Source organism: Suricata suricatta, chromosome 12 (assembly GCF_006229205.1).
Source record: "Suricata suricatta isolate VVHF042 chromosome 12, meerkat_22Aug2017_6uvM2_HiC, whole genome shotgun sequence".
NCBI classification, from domain to species: domain Eukaryota; kingdom Metazoa; phylum Chordata; class Mammalia; order Carnivora; family Herpestidae; genus Suricata; species Suricata suricatta.
In genome coordinates, this window is record NC_043711.1 from 6385464 (window position 1) to 6407149 (window position 21686).

Genomic DNA, 21686 nt, shown 5'->3' on the forward strand with positions numbered 1-21686 from the left:
GTGTAGGTTAAGCCTAGACCTTCTAGTGAATGCTTTGTTGCACTGATCACACTTGTAGGGTTTGTCCCTTGAATGAATCTCTTCATGTTGTCTAAGAAGTGAACTATCTCTGAAGGTTTTTCTACAGTCTCGACATCCATAGGGCTTCTCCCCAGAGTGAATTCTCTTGTGCCGATTAAGGTAAGAGCTTGAACTGTAGGCTTTCCCACACTGGTTACATTTGAAAGGTTTTTCTCCACTGTGGATTCTCATGTGCAGTGTAATAGATGAGTGGTTCTTTAATACTTTACCACACTGGCTACACTGAACAGATTTCTCTTTAATGTGAGTTTTTTCCTGCTTCTTAAGGCAGAAGATTGAATTTAAGACTTGGCCAGAGTCATTGGATTCACAGGATTTCTCTCTTGTATGTTTTCTCTCATGTGCACCTAAGAAAGAACTCCTAACAGAGGTGTTTTTATCTTTTTTACATTCATAGGACTTTTCCCCAGAATGAACACTCTCCTGTGGGTTCGGGTGAGAACAATCTCTGGGGGGTTTCCCAGGGCGAAGGCGTTGAGGGGGTTTCTCTCTGGAAGGAGTTCTCTGACTCTGAGCAACGCTAGACTTCATGCGCAGGGCAACTTCATTCTGTTCAACCGATATGCCTCCATGAGTTTGCTCCTATTGGTTAAAATGAGTTATGATCACAAGACTTATCACATTAATCAGACTGACTGAGAACCCCTCACCCACATAAATTCTGACATACACTTTATTAGAATAAGACTTCACTTAATAGTTTCTTAGTGAGTATACACAGGTCCCGTCTGAGTTTTATCAGCATGAATGAGATGAAATGTTATACCAGATGGCCCCCAACAGGGTCTCTTTAGAGTTTAACATATAATTGCTTTGGAGTGAATTATGTTTTAACTATTTAATGTCTAACTTCCATTATGAATATATTTACTCTGGGGATTCTCTGAAACCATTTTTCGAGCTAAGATAGGAGTTTCCCTCGAACTCCTGACTTATAGAATTTTCCGTTTTTTATTATTGAAACAAGAGCCTCACGTTAACCCTTAGTTCACGAGTCCCTTTTCTATTATATGGAATTCTGGACTTCTGATAGAGAGCAGGAAATTCGCATATGACTCTTACCTTCTTGCTGTGGAGTGCTTCTTTCACCAGAACATCTTGTTTATGTTGTGATTGTTTGGTTTCAGGGAGAACCATTCCATCTGAACAAATTGGGAGGAAAGTAAGTTTTGGGAAAGAAGTGGTGACAGTATGTTGGAAAAACCAGGTAAACCCCAAACCAAATCTGAGACAAATAGGAAACAACCTAGAACATGAAATGATGGGATGTTTAGGAAAAAACTAAGGCCTTTGTGGACTTCTCTTCAAACAGACTCTGAGCATAGGGGGACAACGAGCAAGAAAAATGTATTCCTAATCAAAGAATGATATTTACATGCCTTAATGTTTTATAAAATTTACCGAGAAATGGTTCTATCATGATTGAAAAGTATGTAAACAGGCAAAGACCAAAGCTGTTTATGCAAAATGGGAAGAATTAGACAGTGATTCTAAATGTAAATATTAAAAGGCAAGACAGGTCTTTCTTTTAGAACATAAAAAAGTATGACAGGTTAAAAGCCAAAGACTAGAGAATGCTAAAGCTACACAAATAAGCCCCCACCAAATGGTCTCTGCTTTCTCCTCGAAGTTAAAGGGTATTTGGTTTAAGTTTCTTGTTTGTCTTTTCATAATGTACCACCCTCTCAGCCCCACCAGATCTGGTACAAACCATTCATAGATGCCCACTGCTCACTTGAACAAGTATCTTGGTGAGTTCTTGTCTCTGTTTTCAGTTCATCTTCCTGCTCCAACTGAGTGATCAAAGCAGGTTTGGTGAGCTGCTTTCCTATATGAGGAACAATGCACGTGAGAAACCCATGCGGTGTAAACAAAATCTGCCACCAAACTGTGGCAACAACATCATCTTCGAGGCTCCGAAGATAGGTAAGTGTGACTTCAGGAGAAGCAAAATGATTACCACAGATTTCTAACAGACAAAGTAAAAGTCAAGCACTTAGGAGATCAACTTTCAGAATGATACAATGAGGATTCTGTTTAGCTCATCTCTCCCACTGAAATAACAAATGATGGACAAAACAAATAGAATCGATTCAGAACTCTAGAAATTAACCAAAGCTAGCGAACAAATGGAAAATTATCTATCCAAGAAAAAAAAAAAAACCAGTGAAACTTGGTAAGAAAATGGTCTTTGACATTTTAACTTCAGATTATTTCTTGTTTTTTTTTAAAAAAATATTTTATTTATTTTTGATACAGAGAGAGACAGAGCATGAGGGGGGGCAGGGGCAGAGAGAGAAGGAGACACAGAACCGGAAGCAGGCTCCAGGCTCTGAGCTGTCAGCACAGAGCCTGACGCGGGGCTCGAACCCACCAACCTGAGATCATGACCTGAGCCGAAGCTGGAGGCTTAACCAACTGAGCCACCCAGGCGCCCTCTTGGTTTTGTTTTTTTTTTAAATGTCTTTAGTATTTTATTTTGAGAAGCAGAGACAAAGAGCAAGCGGGGGAAGGGCAGAGAGAGAGGGAGACACAGAATCTGAAGCAGGCTCCAGGCTCTGAGTTAGCTGTCAGCACAGAGCCCGACGCGGGGCTTGAACCCACGGACTGTGAGATCATGACCTGAGCCGAAGTGGGACGCTTAACCGACTGAGCCACCAGGCGCCCCAACTTCAGATTATTTCTGTTCTTCCTCTCTCCTCAGCTCCATGGCATGATGGTTAAAAACCACCAGCCTTTCAGTCAACAAAGAGATCTGGCTCTGTTAAAAGAATCAGCCCCAGAACACAGTCAATTATTAAGTTTCCAAGCTTGTGGCTCCTTAAAAAAACCTAAATCCTCAGGGTGTTGTGACTATTGGATTTTACTCAGAGCTCAGCAGAAAATAAAGCTCTTACCCCCAGTGCATTACCTTGGGGAATTTGAAAAGTTCCAGCAAGTTCCTGGGGATCCAGAATTATGTGTATGACCAAGGCTATGGATATGCCCGGGAAAGACCTAGGAATGGATATTATCCAGGTCACTTAGCTTTGGTTGACGTTTGGATCCTGCCCAAGCAGGAAGTGAAAAATAACCTATCTTATAAGTTACCTGAAGCTTACAAGCATAATTCCTTACATAGATCTACTTGGCAAGTCCTATAAGGAAGCATTACTAATCATTGTTGGACTACTAAATTATAATGACCAGGAAACCAGGATTAAAAATTAAAATAAGTACTTTTTAGTGAGAAAAGTTAGGCAAAACCTCTGTGGTTGAACATTGCAGGGATTACAGCATCTGTGGAATTCAGCTAGAAAGGTCACTAAACAAGTAAGCACCAATAAGAAAACAATATATCTTGATTGGAGAGGCATCACTAGAGTTGGTAAAATATGTTCTCTAAAATATCATTTTCATGACAAAATTGAGACCTACAAAGAAATAAAGTATACCACATATGCAGGGGGAAAAAAGCAGCCAAAAGAAAATGAACCTTAACAGGCCCACATTTTGGATTTAGTAGGAAAAGATTTAAAATCATCTATTATAAATAGACTAAATGGACAACAAACAAGAACAACAAAAGGATGTCCATTCTGGCCACTTACATTCAATAGTACATTGGGGGCTCTATCCAGGGCAACCAGGCAAGGAAAAATAGAAAGTTATCCAATTTGGAAAGAAGAAAGGCCAATTCTATTCACAGATATTATGGGCTTATAAGTAGAAAATCTGAAGGAATCCACAAAAAAAACCTATTAGATTATAAGATAAAAGATCATGCACAATGTATCCATTTTATTTCCATATACTAGCAATGAGTATCATGAAAATGAAATTAAGAAAATAATTCCATTCCAACTGAAAGAAAATGCTTAGGGATAAATTTCACATAAACAGTTTAAGACTTAGGCGTTGAGAATTACAATATATTGTTAACAGAACTTAAAGACCTCTATGGGTAGAAAATATAAAAATGACCAATCAGAGATGAAGAACCCAATAACTTAAATTAAAAGTACACTAGAAGAGGGGGGCACCTAGGTGGCTCAGTCGGTTGAGTGCTCGACTTCAGCTCAGATCACAATCTTGTGGTTTGTGGGTCCAAGCCCCATACTGGGCTCTGTGCTGACAGCTCAGAGCCTGGAGCCAATACTTCTGGTTCTGTGTCTCCCTCTCTCTCTGCCCCTCCCATGCTCATGCTGTCTCTCTCAAAAATAAATAAAAACATTTTTAAAAAATTTTAAGTACACTAGAGGGAATAAATAGTATACTACAGGAAGCAGAAGAACAAACAGATCACAGAGCTGGAAGAAAGGGTCCTAGAAAGCAACCAAGAAGAACAGCAAAACAAGAAAAGAATTAAAATTAAAATAGGGGTACGTGGCTGACTCAGTTGTCAGAGCATGCAACGCTTGATCTTGGGGTTGTGGGTTTGAGCCCCACGTTGGGTATAGAGATTACTTTTAAAAATCTTAGGGTGCCTGGGTGGCTCAGCCAGTTGAGCATCCTACTTTGGCTTTGGTCATGATCTTATGGTTCACAGGTTCAAGCCCCCCATCAGGCTTCCCACAGACAGTGCAGAGCCTGCTGCAGATTCTGTCTCCCTCTCTGCCCCTCCTCTGCTCACACTGTGTCATAAATACATAAATACATAAATAAATAAATAAAATCTTTTTGTTTGTTTGTTTTACAGTTATTTATTTATTTTTATTTTTTTAGTAGTTTATTTTCAAATTGGTTTCCATATAAATAAAATCTTTTTAAAAATTGAGACTAGGTTGAGGGAATTCAGTAACCCTATCAAGCACAGCACTTGCATTATATGGATCCCAGAAGAAGGGAGAAAGGGGACAGAGAATTTATTTGAAGAAATAATAGGTGAAAACTTTTCTAATCTGGGAAAGGAAACAAACATCTAGATCCAGGAGTCACATAAAGCCCCCAACCAAATCAACTGAAAGAGGTCCACATCAAGGCATATGATAACTACAAGGGCAAGAAGTAGTGATAGAATTATGAAAGAAGCTAAGAGAAAAGAAAACAGTTAAGTACAATGGAAACAAGGCTTTCAGCTAATTTTTCAGCAGAAACTTTGTAGTCCAGAAGTGGGTATCTTGATCTATCCAAAGTGCTAAAAGGGAAAAAACCCGCAACTTAGAATACTCTACCCAGGAGTTCTATCATTTAGAATACAAGAATACAAGAGTTTCCCAGAAAATGAAGAAAAGTTAAATGGAATTACCAATAAACCAGCCTTATAAGAAATGTTAAAGGGAATCCTTTGAATGAAAAGGAAAGGCCATAATCCGAAGAAAATTATAAAAAGGAAAAAAAATTCACAGGCACATTCAAACATAATAAAAGTAGATTAATAAATTTAAAGTGTAGATAAATCACTTATAAAACCAGAATGGAGAATAAAGTACAAAAGCAATAAAATTAATTATATCTATAAAAAAATCAGTCAAGGATTCACAAAATGAAAGGATGTAAAGTATGACAACATATGGATAAAACTTTGGGGAAGGGGAGTAAAAAATTTAGTACTTTTAGAATGGTTTCAAACTTAAGAGACCATCAACCTAATAATATAGACTGCTATACCCACAGGATATTATATATAAACCTAAGAGTGGTAATCACAAATCAGAAAGCTATAGACACCCTAAAAATAAAGGGAAACAAATCGAGGCATACCACTAAAGAAAGCCACAAAATTATAAGGGAAGAGCAAGAGAAGAAAGAAACAAGGGCGCCTGGGTGGCTCAGTCAGTTAAGTGTCTGCCTTGGGCTCAGGTCATGATTCCACGGTTCGTGGGTTTGAGCTCCACATCAGGGTCTCTGCTGTCCCCATGGAGCTCACTTCAGATCCTCTGTCCCCCTCTATCCCTCCCCTACTTCTCTATCAAAACTGAATAATTTTTTAATAAAAAAAAGAAAGGAACAGAGAAGAACTACAAAAAACATAAAGCAAGTAACAAGATGACAATAAGTACATATCTATCAATAATTACTATGAATGTAAATGAACTAAACACTTCAATCAAAATACAGAGTTGACTGAATGGATAAAAAAAACAGGGCTCATCTACATTCTGCCTACAGAACAATCATCTCAGACCTAAAGACACATGCAGATTGAAAGTAAAGGTATGGAAAAACATATGCATATGCATATGCAAATGGGAGTGAAAAGAAAGCTGGAGTAGCAATACTTATATGGAACAAAATAAACTTTAAAAAAAAGATTGTAACAAGAGATAAGGACACTACATAATCATAAAAGGAACAACCCAACAAGAAGACATAATTGTAAATATTTATGCATCCAACATGGGAGAACCCATATACATCAATAAAGCAACTATTAACAGAGGAAATCGATAGTAATATAATAATAGTAGGAGACTTTAATACCCCACTTACATCAATGGCTAGATCACCCAGATAGAAAATCAACAAGGTAACCATGGATTTGAATAACACATTAGACCAGATGCACCTAACAGGTATTCAGAACATTCCATCCCAAAACAGAATATGCATTCTTTTCAAGCGCACATAAAACATTCTACAGAAGGTATCACATGATAGGTCACAAAACAAGTCTCAACAAATACCAAAAAAAACCCTGAAACTGTATCATGCATCCTTTTCCCAACCATAATGGTATAAACTAAAAATAAACCATAAGCAAAAAATCTGGAAAGAGCAAAAAATACATAGGGTTAAAGTAACATGCTACTAAACAATTAATGTGTCAACCAAGAAACAAAAGAGGAAATTTAAAAATACACAGAGACAAGTGAAAATGAAAACACAATGACTCAAAATGTTTGGCATGCAGCAAAAGCTATTCTAAGAGGGAAGGTTATAGCAATACAGGTCTACTTCAAGAAGCATGAAAAATCTCAAATAAACAACCTAATGTTACACTTAAAAGAGCTAAAAAAAAAAAAAGCTCAAAGCCAGTATAAGGAAGAAAATAATATATTAGAAAATAAGTTGAAATTGAAAAGAAATTGAGATTAAAAAAATAGAACAGATCAGTGAAACAAGGAATTGATTCTTTGAAAAATATCAACAAAATTGATATACCTTTAGACAGACTATCAAGAGAGATGACTCAGACTCATAAAGACAAATAGCAATCAATACCACAGAAATACAAAGGATTAAAAGAGAATATTATGAAAAACTCCATGCCAAACACATTGGACAACCTAAAAGAAATTAGTAAATTCTTGGAAATATGTAACCTCCCAAAACTGCATCAAGACAGAATTTTTGAACTGCCCAATTACTAACAATGATATTGAACCAGAAAACAAGAAAAACCTCCCCAACAAACAAAACTCTAGGACCAGATGGCTTCACAGTGAATTCTACCAAACATTTAAAGAAGAGTTAATACCTATTCTTCTGAAACTATTTAAAAAAGATAGAAGAGGAAGGAAATTTTCCAAATTCATTCTAAAAAACCAGAATTACCCTGATTCCAAAACCAGATAGACACTACAGTAGTGCCTGGCTGGCTCAGTTGGTAGAGAGCATGTAACTCTTAACCACATTGGGCATGGAGCCCACTTAAATAAACAAAAAACAAGCAAACATTCCAATAAACATTTTTTTCCAAAGACATACGGATGGTCAACAGGAACATGAAAAGATGCTTAACTTCACTAATCATCAAGGAAATGCAATTCAAAACCGCAATGAGATATCACCTCATATCTGTCAGAATGACTAAAATCAGAAACACAAGAAATAATTAAGTGTTGGTGAGGATGTGGAGAAAAAGGAACCCTCTCTCACTTTTAGTGGTAATGTAAACTATTGCAGTCACTGTGGAAAACAGTATGGAGTTTCCTCAAAAGATTAAAAATAGAATTACCATATGGTCCAGTAATTCCACTGCTAGGTGTTTACCTAAAGAAAATGAAAACACAGGGCGCCTGGGTGGCTCATTGGTTAAGCCTCCGGCTTCGGCTCAGGTCAGATCTCACGTTCGTGGGTTCAAGCCCTGCATCAGGCTCTGTGCTGACAGCTAGCTCAGAGCCTGGAACCTGCTTCTGGTTCTGTGCTTCCTTCTCTCTCTGCCCCTCCCCCTCTCATGCTCTGTCTCCTTCTGTATCAAAAATAAATAAAACATTAAAAAAAATTAAAAACAAAAAAAAAAAAAAAAGAAAATGAAAACACTAACTCAAAAAGATATCTGCACCCCTGTGTTTACTGCAGCCTTATTTACAATGGCACAAATATGGAAGCAACCCATTCATATGTCCACTGAATGGATAAATGAGATGTGGTACTCACCATAAAAAAGCATGAAATCTTGCCATTTGCAACTACATGGGTAGATCTAGAGAGTAGAATGCTAAGTGAAATTGAAATAAGTCAGAGGAAGACAAATACTGTATGATTTCACCTATGTGTATAATTTAAGAAACAAAACAAAGGAAAAAAAAAAAGGACAAACCAAAACAAATTCTTAACTACGAAGAAGAGCTACCGGAGGGTAGATGGGTGGATGCGTGAATAGGTATAGCGTATGTGCACTTCTCTTAATGAGCGCTGAGTAATATATGAAACTGTTGAATCATTCTATTGTGCACTGGAGACCACAATGTGAACTGTATGTTAACTATGCTTTAATTTTAAATTTAATTAATTAACTAAGTAAAAATGTATTAATACATAAAATAAAGACCTCTGTGAATGAGAGAACATCACATGGTCATGGACTAGAATAGTTAATAATGCTAATTAGCAACTCTCCAGATTGATCTATGGATCCAGTGTGGCTTCCCACATTGGAACTCCACCTGGATTCTCTGCAGAAATTGACAAGCTTACTCTAAGATTCATATGAAAATGCAAGGGATCCAGAAGAGTCAAAACAATCTTGACAAAACACAGTTGAAGAACATACATTTCCCAATTCAAATCTTACTTCAAAGCTATGACAGCAACCAACAGCATGGTACTGGCATAAGACAGAAATATAAACCATTTGAGGGGCACCTGGGTGGTTTAGTTGGGTAAGCGTCCAACTTCAGCTCAGGTCATAATCTTGCTGTGAGTTCAAGCCCCAATTAGGCTTTGCACTGGTGATGCAGGGCCTGCTTGGGATTCTCTCTCCCTCTCTCTCGCTGCCCCTTCCCTGTTTGTGCTCTCTCTCTCTCAAAATAAATAAACTTAAAATATATATATAAACCATTGGAATAGAATTGAGAGTCCAGAAAATAAGCTGGACTTTATTACAATTCAACTTTTATGCCACAAAAGATACTACTAAGTAAGTGAAAAGGCAACACACAAAATGTGAGAAAATATTTGCTAAATTATATATCTGATAAGGGATCCATATCCTGAATGCATAAAGAACATTCACAACTCAATAGAAAAAAATGGCAATCCAATTCTTAAATAGGCAAAGGATTTAAAAGGATATTTCTCCAAGGAAGAGATACAAATGCGCAATAAACACATAAAAAGTTGCTTAACACCCTTAGTCCTTAAGGAAATGCAAATCAAAATCACAATGAGAACCATTCTATAAACATTAAGATGGCCTACAGGCACATGAAATGATGCTCAGCGTCACTCATCATCAGAGAAATTCAAATCAAAACCACACTGACATACCACCTCACACCAGTCAGAGTGGCTAAAATGAACAAATCAAGAGACTATAGATGCTGGCGAGGATGTGGAGAGACGGGCACCCTCCTACACTGCTGGTGGGAATGTAAACTGGTGCAGCCGCTCTGGAAAACAGTGTGGAGGTTCCCCAAAAAAATTAACAATAGAACTCCCGTATGACCCAGCAATAGCACTGCTAGGGATTTACCCAAGGGATACAGAAGTGCTGATGCAGAAGGGCACATGTACCCCAATCAATGTTCATAGCGGCAATGTCAACAAGAGCTAAATCATGGAAAGAGCCTAAATGCCCATCATCTGATGAATGGACCAACAAGATGTGGTTTTTATGTATATAATGGAGTCCTACATGGCAATGAGGAAGAATGAAATCTGGCCATTTGTAGCAGTGGGGATGGACCTCGAGGGTGACGTGCTAAGCGAAATAAGTCAGGCGGAGGACAGATACCATATGGTTTCACTCGTAGGTCTAACAGGAGAAACCTAACAGGGGACCATGGGAAGGGGAAGGAGGGGGAAGAGTTAGGGAAAGGGAGGGAGGCAAATCATGAGAGACTCTTGAATACTGAAAACAAACTGAGGGCTGAAGAGGGAGGGAGGAAAGGAGAAAGGGGTGATGGTCATGGCGGAGGGCACTTGTGGGGAAGAGTACTGGGTGTTATATGGAAACCAACTTGGTAATAAACTAATTTAAAAAAAAAGATAGCTATAAACAAAAAGACAGGCAATAATGCATGCTGGCAAGAATCTGGAGATCTGGGAACATTTATACACTGGTGGAGAAAATAAAAAATAATACAGCCAATTGGGAAAAGTGTTTGGCAGTTCTTCAAAATGGTAAGCAGAGAGGTTACAAATGGCCCAGCCATTCCACTCCGAGGCATAAACATAAGACAAATGAAAACACATGTCCACAGTAAAACTTGTCCTATGTGAATGTTTGCAGCCGCACTATTTATAGTAGCAAGTGCCAAAAATCCAAATGTCCATCAACTGGATTAATGGACAAACAAAATGTGTTATGTCTACACAATAGAATATTATTCAGTAATAAGTAAGAGTTAAGTGCTGATTTATGCTACAACATGCATGAACCTAGAAATATGCTATGGGAAAGAAGTATATCACAAAAGAGCAATGTGGTATGGTTCTTTTAATATGAAATATTCAGAATAGGCGAATCTATAATTTATTGCCAGGGTCTGGAAACCAAGGAGGAATGAAATGGCCTGTAAGCATGACAATGGGAATGTTCTGGAATTAGACATTGGTGATGGGGGCACAACTCTGAATATGCTGAAAACACAAAACAGACACACATACACAACACATTGCTTTGCTTTCTCTACGTGGCTAAACCAAGGTAAACTATACCTTAATACAAGCTATTTCACTTAAATGTAAAAATCTACAAAAACCTACAACCTACAGGCTGTACCACAAGGTAACTGGGGCTGACTCGTGCCAGAAATCCAGGCTCAAACTCAATAAATAAAGGAAGGGATTGTCAGCCTTACCCAGCGATGCCACGTTTCTGTAGTTCTCCAGCATCACATCCCTGTACAGTTTTCTCTGACACGGATTCAACAACGCCCATTCCTCCCGGGTGAAGTCGATGGCCACATCCTCAAAGGTTACTGAGTTCTAAAATAATCAACACATTTTGTCTCAACAAGCAACCAACCCCACCAGCATTCTTGGAAGAGGGTCATGGTAACCTCACTGAGGAAGAAAGACCTCTTTCATTCATTGTAATTTCAAAATCCTAATACTCAGTCCTCTTCACTCTCACTTCTTTAAAAAAATTTTCTTATTGTTTATTTACTTTTGAGAGAGACAGAGACAGAGCATGAGCAGTGGAGGGACAGAGAGGAAGACACAGAATCCAAAGCAGGCTCCGGGCTCTCAGCTGTTGGCACAGAGCCTGACACAGGGCTCGAACTCATGAGCCCTGAGATCATGACCTGAACTGAAGTCAGATGCTTAACTGACCGAGCCACCCAGGTGCCCCCCATCACTTCTTAAGGATCTCATTCAGTCTCAAGAATTTAAAGCATCTCTAACTCATGATGAGGTGTATCTCTCCACTGCTAGCCTGAGAGTTTTTACAGTCTCACTCCTTTTTTTTAAGGATTTTTAAAGTTTATTTGAGAGAGAGAGAGAGAAAGAAAGCACAAGCAGGGCAGGGGCAAAGAGAGAGGGAGAGAGAGAATCCCAAGCAGGCTCCACTCTATCCGGATATAGTTCACGCAGGGCTTGATCTCATGAACCATGAGACCTGAGTAGAAATCAAGAGTCAGACACTTAACTGACTGAGCCACTCAGGCTTCCCTACAGTCTTACTTTGTCTCCTGATCCAACACGAACTTGAACACACTGCAGAAAAAATACTTGCTAAATGAACACATTTTCCCACACAGAATGAACATATATTTTTTTTTAATGTTTTATTTTTGATACAGAGAGAGACAGAGCATGAGAGGGGGAGGGGCAGAGAGAGAAGGAGACACAGAACCGGAAGCAGACTCCAGGCTCTGAGCTAGCTGTCAGCACAGAGCCTGACACGGGGCTCGAACCCACAAACGTGAGCTCTGACCTGAGCCGAAGTTGGAGGCTTAACCGACTGAGCCACCCAGGCGCCTCTAATGACCATATATTTTAAAGCCTTTTACTTTCCCTAACATCATTAAGTAGAAAAGATGCCTGAAAACAATGTGTAGAGTAATGGAAGAACTTTGTTGGAAATCCCTGAACCGCCATCAGGTCTCAAGATCATGGATGGGTTGTACAGCTCCTATGAAAATTAAAAGGAGGGGCACCTGGGTGGCTCAGTCGGTTAAGCCTCCGACTTCGGCTCAGGTCAGATCTCACGTTCGTGGGTTCGAGCCCCGCATCAGGCTCTGTGCTGACAGCCAGCTCAGAGCCTGGAGCCTGCTTCCGGTTCTGTGTCTCCTTCTCTCTCTGCCCCTCCCCCTCTCATGCTCTGTCTCTGTCTGTATCAAAAATAAATAAAACATTAAAAAATTAAAAAAAAAGAAAATTAAAAGGAAGACCTCACTGAAATAGAGTGGAAGCCAGCAGCAGAACTCTCCCTACCACTAGTGGGCACTGCAGACCCAACTGGAAGAAGCAGATCTTGCAAATCCCTACTTTACTACCGAGCAGGAGGAAAAAAAGGTTTTCTCCTCCTAAGCAACAGCCTAGGGAATGAGAGACTGCCACAACTTAGCCAATGGAAAGCCACTATACATTGAACTCCCAATTTATTCAATAGACATTTTGTTTATATGACTCTTCCAACTCCCTCCATTCCTCTGTAAAAATGGTTCCTCTCACTCTTCTCCAGACTTGTGTAATGTTTTGCTGCAGCTTTCTTGTCCCAAACTGCAAGTCTCTGCTATTCCTGAATAAACCCCTTTCTGCTGGTAAAATCACTGACACGTTTTATTTTTAAGGTTAATGCTCCAGAGTGTTGGCAGGAAACACATTCACTCCAGGAAGGAATTATATTTTAGGAGAAAGATTCCCGACTCACCTGTAACACGGAGTGGATGTTTTCCACCTTTGTGACCCTCTCATGGGCACAAGCAGCGTCTAAAACAGGCAGGGATAAAAGACAAGGTGACACAGGAGTCTAGGCACATCCAATACTGTTGACACCCACAAGCCTAGGTATTGCCTCCCATCAGTTGAGTCACACACACACACACACACACCATATTATCCAGAGCAACCTGCCCTGCCCCCCAGAGTCAGAAAATAAGGTGCCTTAATACCCACGAGGAATAGATTTAGTCTCAATTTTCTCAGGCAAGGTAACTGAAATTCAGAAAGCCGTTATCTTTTACAAAACAGATGGATGGTATAAATGAAGTACCACCCCTAAATATTCTTCTGTCTCCCCTTGATGCACATATGCCTTTCCTCCAGAATCCCATTGGGCACTGAATCATACATGACCAAGTTCGGGGGCTCCGAGAGTCTGCAGCTCCACACCACCACCTCCCATCTCAGCCTCTCCTTCCCAGTTCTCCTCTGTGGCTACTCGGCTCCCTGCTTTTGCACCCTCCTAGGGTGGAGAGACCACTTGACTCTAGTGCAGTGCCCTCTACCCTAGCAACTTACCAAATACAGAAGACAGAGGTGTGGCTGCCATTTTGCAAGGCTTTAAATAAACATGCCCAGGATGCTCTTTTTCTTGCATCTATGGTCTAGTGAAGTCAGGGCTCTAAAATTAAAAAAACATTAACAAGAGAGCACGCAAACTTGCAATTTGATCCGGGGACTTTGTTTTTCTTGCCTTGGACAACCTCAAAGCAATACGGTAGGAGTTCTTGATCTTCCTCATCCTTAAGGTAAATCTACCGTAGTATCAAACCACATTACCCATCATTTATTAAAAATCCCATCTCTGTTGAGGCACTATACTAGCTTCTCATCTGCAATGGTATCAACACATAGACCTGACTCAATAAAGCCATCGGTAGGTACCTGACTCCCGCTCAACTCTGCCTTGATTAAAGATGATTCTATGTTCCTGGGTGGGTATAAACCTGCAAACACCCATGGCTTTCACATCTCAGTTACATACCTTGAATTTATCATCACTAAGACTCTTACGCTCTCCAGAGCAAAAAGTCAGGCGTCCCTGAACTCTCTGAACATAGAAACTATACTTCTACCCCTGTTCACTTTTTAATCTGTACTGTACCTGCTCTCTACCTCAGAGAGGCATCCAAGCTGTCCATCCTCTGATTATCCTATTTATAATCCCCAATTCCTTGATGCTACATATAAAATGCCATGGCCCATCATTTCAATAATATATGTTCTAAAACCTCAACTTCCCCTCTCTGTCCTTCTGTAACCACTGCTCTGGATTATTCCCCAGCCATCTGTCTATCCATCCTGGGTGACTCCCACCTAACCAGTTACATGGGAAGCACCAAGAATTTGAGGCCTTGTCTAACTCCAAACAAGCCTTCAACACTAAAGGAAAAGCTCCACAGGCAATTTAACCCTCCGGTTATCCAAATCTCTTTTTACAATTTCTCCAGGATCTTGCATTTCACGTGGTCTTCAACTTTCCCTCTTCAACAAGTGATCTTGTATCTTACTTCACAGAGGAACAGTAAGAATGAGAAAGATCGTTCCTCTCCTTGCCACTAATTCAAAAGTAGTCGGACACCATCGTGGCTTTTTCTTCACTTTGCAGACAAGATGTCTTCCTTTAAAAAAAAAAAAAGATTTTAGGGGCACGTGGGTGGCTTAGTCGGTTTAGCGTCTGACTTTGCCTCAGGTCATGAGCTCATGGTTCGTGAGTTTAAGTCCTGCATCGGGCTCTATGCTGTCAGCTCGGAGCCTGGAACCTTCCGATTCTGTGCCTCCCTCTCTCTCTGCCCCTCTCCCACCATGCTGTCTCTTTCTCTCCAAAATAAACATTAAGAAAAAACTTTATTTTTATATAATCTCTGCATCCAACATGAGGCTCAGACTCACAATCCGGAGACCAAGAGTCACATGCTCTTCTGACTGAGGCAGCCAGGCACCTCTCTTCCTTCTTATCTAAAGTCAGCATCTCTTTTCTATGCCAGGGTTGTCCATCCTTGGCACTGGATGGCACATTTGGGACTGGATACTTTGTTATGGGGGTGCCCATCTGCTTAGCAGCAACTCAAGACTCTACCCAGTAGATGTCCGTAGTATCCCCTCCGGTTGCAAAATCAAAATTTTCTCCAGATATGGACAAATGTCCCCTAGGGGGCAAAATTGCCCATTAAGAATCATTGGTCTAATCCCTTCATATCTTCTCTCAGAAACTGTATTGATTATTCCTTGGTTCTTTTCCATCCCCATTGTCAGCAGAAAGAGTTAGGGGTCCCCAGAAAAAGTGAGACATAGCTTTCTGGACATAAGAAGTCATTTTAGGCCCCAGGCCATCTTGTGATCTAAGCCTGACCAGCACTACTTGCCCAAAGCACATTCTTGAGTTATCTCTGCAGGACTTAAACTCCTTAGATCACTCAGATACCAGACAAGCTGGAGCCTGAGAACTGATGATGTTGACCTTCGCAGGCCTCAAGAATTCCATCAACTGTGACCTGGACTCTATCACCTTCAGGTGACTCTTGCCCCAATTCCATGCACGATTCCCTGCTGCACAAGCCCCCCTTCATGAATGCGTATGTGCCCTTAACCCAAACTTCCATAGTTTTGTTGTTGGAGGAAACACTGCTTTAGGAAATAGCAACTTATTTGTTGTAAGTAAAACCCTTTCTTTTCCTATTCTTTGGTGTGTGTCCTTTGACTTGACATTCACCACGAGGTGAACCCAGTTTTGGGTAAACACCATCAACTCCTATTTCAGTATACTTATACCCTTAACATTTAAACATAATTAAGTAACTCCAATCTTGAAAGAAATGTATGCCTCATGTCCTACTTAGCCCTCTGGTTACTGTTCACTCTTCTTCACCACCAAACTCCCTGGAAGGGTGGTCTACCCTCATACTCTCCCCATTTCATCTCCCTTAATAGACTCCAACCTAGTTTCCACCTCCATCCCCACCGCTCCACTGACACCGCTCTGCCAAGATTACTAAAGAGTTAAGAGAATTAATGAGAATTAATCCAGTGAATGCACTTCTGTCTTTGACTAAGTTGGTCCCTTGGGAAAACTTTCACTGCTCTCTTCTGCAAGCTATTTTTTCCTTGTGCCTTTGTGACCAGCCTCCCAGTTGTCATCCTACTGCCCTGGCTACTCTCTTTCAGCCTCTTCTCCCACTGCTCACTGTCCTCCAGGATCAGTCCTGGCTTCTAGTTCTTGCCTTATTCTGTCTCTATCTATCCATCCATCCCCTTGAACTTAATTTTCACCTCTATGCTGATAACATCCAAATGTCAGGTTTGGGATTTCAAATTTATAGGGGTGCCTGGGTGGCTCAGTCGGTTAAGCCTCCGACTTTGGCTCAGGTCATGAACTCGTGGTTCATGAGTTCAAGACCCACATTGGGCTCTGTGCTGACAGCTCAGACCCTGGGGCCTTGCTTCAGATTCTGTGTCTCCCTCTCTGTTCCTTCCCTGCTCACACTGTCTCTCACTTTCTCAATAAACATTTAAAAAACTTAGAGAAAAAAAATCGATGCTCAAGACCCATGTCCTGCTGCTTTTCAACTACTGTCATCTAAAGTCTTCAAAGACTCCTCTGCTGAAACTTAAAAACTGAACCTACTGGGTGGCTCAGTCGGTTAACCGGCAGACTTCGGCTGAGGTCATGATCTCATGGTCGAGCCCCCCAACATGCTGACAGCTCAGAACCTGGAGCCTGCCTCCGATTCTGTGTCTCCCTCTCTCTACTCCTCCCCCACTCATGCTGTCTCTGTCTCTCAGAAAAAAAATAACAAAATAAACATTTTTTAAAAACTGAACTTACTCTCTCTTTCAATAAACTGTTTCGGGGCGCCTGGGTGATTCAGTCAGTTAAGCGTGCGACTCTTGATTTTGGCTCAGGTCTTGATCTTGAGGTTTTGAGTTCAAGCCCCACGTTGGGCTCCCCACCGACCAGGTGGAGCCTGCTTTAAATTCTCTTTCTCCCCCGCTCTCTGCACCCCCCACTTGTGCATTCTCTCTCTCTCAAATAAGTAAACTTAAAACATTTGCACTCTCCGTGAGGCATGAGCTCCCTGGCTATTCAAAGTAGCAAAAAGGGTTGTAGGTATCACAGCCCTCCCCCATCCCACAGCTGTAGTTAACTGAAACAAGATTAACCATTTCACAAGCTTCTGGTCTCTCAGGGGCCGGAATCAATTAAAACCTGACAGAATCCCAACTCCTCCCCCTCAGCCTACAACAGCAATTGAAAAATTAAAGTATAGGCACACTCTCTCCCCTATCCCCCAAGACAGCAACAAATCACTTGAAACCTAAAATTATTCCTGATAGGCTCCTCCACCACCCTACACATAGGGGAAACTGGCGGGAAACGCACACTAATCCAAACCACGCCCCCCGTCCCTCCCCCATCTCAACACCAAATCCTATCAATCATATAATGGTGCTTTCTCTAGAGAAAACCTCCCCAGCTACTGACAATCTCCCCAACGACAGGGATAATTCTTTCCTGTTATCTTTCAGTCTCTTTAATGTCATTTTTCCAGAATCCCCCCAAATCCTGTGTGAGCCCCACATCCAATGTAAAGCTACTCTCCTCTTACTAAAACCTGCTCATTCTTCCTAGGTAGCCTTCCACAATTTGTAATTATGTATTATTTCTTTGCTTACTTACATTCTTTCTCTTCCACTAGACTGTAATGTTCAAAGTACAAGAGTGGCCTTTTCTTATTTAAACACTATACCTAGGGGGCGGCTGGGCGGCTCATTAGGTTAAGCGGTTAAGTGTATGACTTCATTCAGCTCAGGTCACGATCTTGCAGTTAGTGAGTTCGAGCCCCATGTCAGGCTCAGAGCCTGGACCCTGCTTCGGATTCTGTGTCTCTGCCTTTCTCTGCCCCTCCCATGCTCATGCTCTGTCTCTCGATAATAAATAAATGTTAAAATAATAAAATAAACACTATACCCAGTCACTGGCACATTACTAGCCACATCAAATGCCCAGAATTCTGGGTAAAGAGATGAATGAATCTCCAAAGAATCCATTCCACCATCTGTCCCCATCTCTCATTCTACTTTATAACCAAGAGTCTAGATTGCTGTCACTCATTCCTAAACGCTTAGACTAATCCTTAATCTTGTCTCCATCCCCTCAGGCTTGTCCTTCCTGCCCTCCATCCTCACTTCCTCTAAGAGCTAGCTCTTCCAAACATAAATCTATGGAAGTGATGAATCACTCAATTCTCCACCATAAACTAATGTTACACTATGTTAACTAACCAAAATTTATTAATAAAAAAAATTTTTTTAACATTTTTTATTTTATATTTGAGAGAGAGAGAGTAGGAGCGGAGGAGGAGCAGAGAGAAGGAAACACAGAATCGGAAGCAGGCTCCAGGCTCCGAGCTGTCAGCACAGAGCCTGATGTGGGGTTCAAACCACAAGATCGTGACCTGAGCCGAAGTCAGAAGCTTAACTGACTGAGCCCCCCAGGTGCCCCCAACTAACTAGAATTTAAATGAAAGTTTGAAAAAGAAAAAAAAATCTAATCACAGGCCTCCCCAACTCACAATGGCTTCCTCCCAGCCTTAGGATTAAATCCCTAACTTGCTCTCAAGGTTCCAAATCATACCATGAGCTCACCTTCCTCCTCTCTTGCTGTGTTTTCAGCCCAGTCCGGTCTCGGTCTCGCTCAGTTCCCTCCACACTGCGGGCTCCCAGCTGCTCCAAGGATTTTGCATACACACAGCTCTCTGGCTACAATGTTTTCCCCCTTCCCAGCCCCACCCTGGGCCAGCCCGCGGCCTAGCTGTATCTTAGTCATTTCTAAGACGGCGGCTTTAAGGTCTTTTCTTGCCTAGAACCCTTCAAGGTCCTCTCATTTACATTCTCTCATTTACAATAACTCACCATCAGCCCTCGTTTATCACTTAATGGCCGGACTGTAACCCAGGGGACCTGACCCTTCTTTTGTCATTAAATCTGGGGGACTGAGCTAACAGTAGTAACGAGGTCAGTGTGGGCAAGGAATTATTTGTGGACCACTAACAAAAACCCACCCCCATAACGTCTGAGTGTGGACATACTAAATGATAAGAAATGCTAAAATATATGTAACAATACTGAGTTTTTGAAGTAAGATGAATTCTACCTAGGTAAACATGGCTTCAAATTCTGTGAAAGAATACTCTTTTTATAACCAAATTCCTTGCATTTAAAGCCAAAGCTAGGGGCGCCTTGGGTGGCTCAGTCAGATAAGCATCTGACTTGGGCTCAGGTCATGATCTCAGTCTGTGGGTTTCAGCTCCGCGCTGGGCTCTGTGCTGACACCCTCGAGCCTGCTTCAGATTCTGTGTCTCCCTCTCTCTCTGCCCCTCCCCCACTCACTCTGTCTCTCAAAATAATAAAAGACATAAAAAAATAAAGCCAAAGCTAGTACTTAATTTTCCCCTGTTATATTTTATCTGGGAAATAAATTTTTATTTCATGAACTCTAGGCAAAACTCATGTAGTCCATTCAGTTCTGATTTCAGACAACATCTTAGTGAAGTTACATTATTTTTTTTAGAATCTCTTGGCTTTCAAGCATTGGGGGTTTCTCACTTGAGTTGAGCTCCCTTGAAAAGGACAAAGCGGACCTTGGTAATAGAACTTGTGATTCAAAGGTAATACGCCGCCCGTCCTGACACCCTCTGAACAAAACCTACCCAACATAAATAACTGGAAAACTCCCATCTCACAAGATACCCCAACCTCAAAGTTCACCCTGATGCCCACAGTCCAGAGCAAAGTTTCTGCAAATTAAAAATTTCCATACAAATGAAGGGTGGTGGGGAACCCCTGCCACAAATTCCATTACTCACCAAGCCACGGAAATCCACAGGGCATCAAGGTGCGGGCTGGAGCTAGGCTGAAGGCCACACACTTCTCAGCTACAGCGTGCTTCCATGCTGAAGAAACACACAAGGTCACTGACGCTTATCTAGTAATGCCATTGAAAGGACTAAGGGATTCAAAGAAACGCCCTATTCTCCTTGATTAAACTTTCAGAGTGCATTTTACATAGGATTATTGGTAAAACAAAGAATATGCCCTGAGTAACCTAATTCCTGCTTACTTGGTACTTCCAAAGTGTACAGAAAGATACAATGACTCAGAAATTTCAATAGGGTGATTCGCTGCCAATGAAAGTCTAAGGTGTTGCATCTCTTTGCAGGGTATTTAAGCACGCACTCATTCACTGGATAAATATTGAGTGCCTACTGTATACCACATACTATTCTAAATATCAGGAAAGTGGAAGAAACAACTCACATTTTCATAGAAAAATCAAGTAAGTATGAAAGCTTGCACAGAGGGTAAGAGAAGTAAATGGTAAGGGATAGTGAGTGATTGATGCTGGTGAACACAGGAACTTTTTTTCTAACTAGCAATTGAGGGCTTTTTTTTTAATTGACCTATAGTTGACACAACCCAGGTACCTTTTGAGAGCTAATGTTCCAGCTGAGACTTTGCCAAGACTGATCAAACTCAGAGCTTGACATAATTTAGGCTACATTGACTGAGAAGGCGGGGCCTTAAATTCTATGAGAACCTCCCCCACTGTAACTTTTTGCTCTACTTCAGGCCCAGATCCCCACCCCTCCCCCACATGCCTACAACAACTGAACATTCCGGCCTCATCTTCCCTGTGAGTGCAATTTTCAGCACAGTCTGCAGAGTTTCAAGACACACCCCTTTCCCTTTCCCCAGCCACCAGCCTCTGCATATTAAAGTTTTTTTTCACCCACTCCTACCCTGTTCTGCATATTCTTTGCAAATCTTCCTGTTGCAAGAGTTCCCCCTTAAGAAAGTCTTTCCTGGGGCGCCTGGGTGGCTCAGTCAGTTAAGCGCTGACTTCAGGTCATGATCTCATGGTTCGTGGGTTCAAACCCCGCATCAGGCTCTGTGCTGACAGCTGCTTCTGATTCTGTGTCTCCCTCTGTCTCTGACCCTCCCCTGCTCACGCTCTGTCTCTCTCTCCCACAAAAATAAACGTTTTTTTTATGTCTTTTATTTATTTTTGAGAGACAGAGACAATACGAGCAGGGGAGGGTCAGAGACAGAGGGAGACACAGGATGTGAAGCAGGCTCCAGGCTCTGAGCTAGCTGTCAGCACAGAGCCCAACACGGGGCTCGAACCCACGAACCGTGAGATCATGGCCTGAGCCAAAGCCGGTGCACTTAACCGACTGAGCCACCTAGGCGCCCCATAAAGAAACATTTTAAAAAAGAAAAAGAAAAAAAAGAAGAGAAAGTCTTTCTGGCAGCGCCTGGGTGGCTCAGTCAGCAGACCAGGCGACTCT

General features: G+C 41.3%; 1 protein-coding gene across 3 annotated transcripts in view; it reads right to left on the bottom strand.

The window, feature by feature from the left end:
• LOC115273226 (zinc finger protein 883-like) overlaps positions 1 to 21686 on the bottom strand; it is a 24142-nt gene that overhangs the window by 1341 nt on the left and 1115 nt on the right. The window contains exons 2-9 of one of the 3 annotated variants that reach the window (XM_029916208.1): positions 20205 to 20291; positions 14779 to 14960; positions 13858 to 13960; positions 13268 to 13326; positions 11250 to 11376; positions 1817 to 1909; positions 1144 to 1223; positions 14 to 663 (exon numbers count right to left, since the gene is read on the bottom strand). In XM_029916208.1, the coding sequence (XP_029772068.1) occupies positions 14 to 663; positions 1144 to 1223; positions 1817 to 1909; positions 11250 to 11376; positions 13268 to 13326; positions 13858 to 13936 (1088 nt within the window). In that variant the 5' untranslated portion in view covers positions 13937 to 13960; positions 14779 to 14960; positions 20205 to 20291. Of the gene's footprint in view, positions 1 to 13; positions 664 to 1143; positions 1224 to 1816; positions 1910 to 11249; positions 11377 to 13267; positions 13327 to 13857; positions 14961 to 20204; positions 20292 to 21686 lie in introns of all 3 variants that reach the window. The other 2 variants (XM_029916209.1, XM_029916206.1) reach the window with 2 other exon arrangements.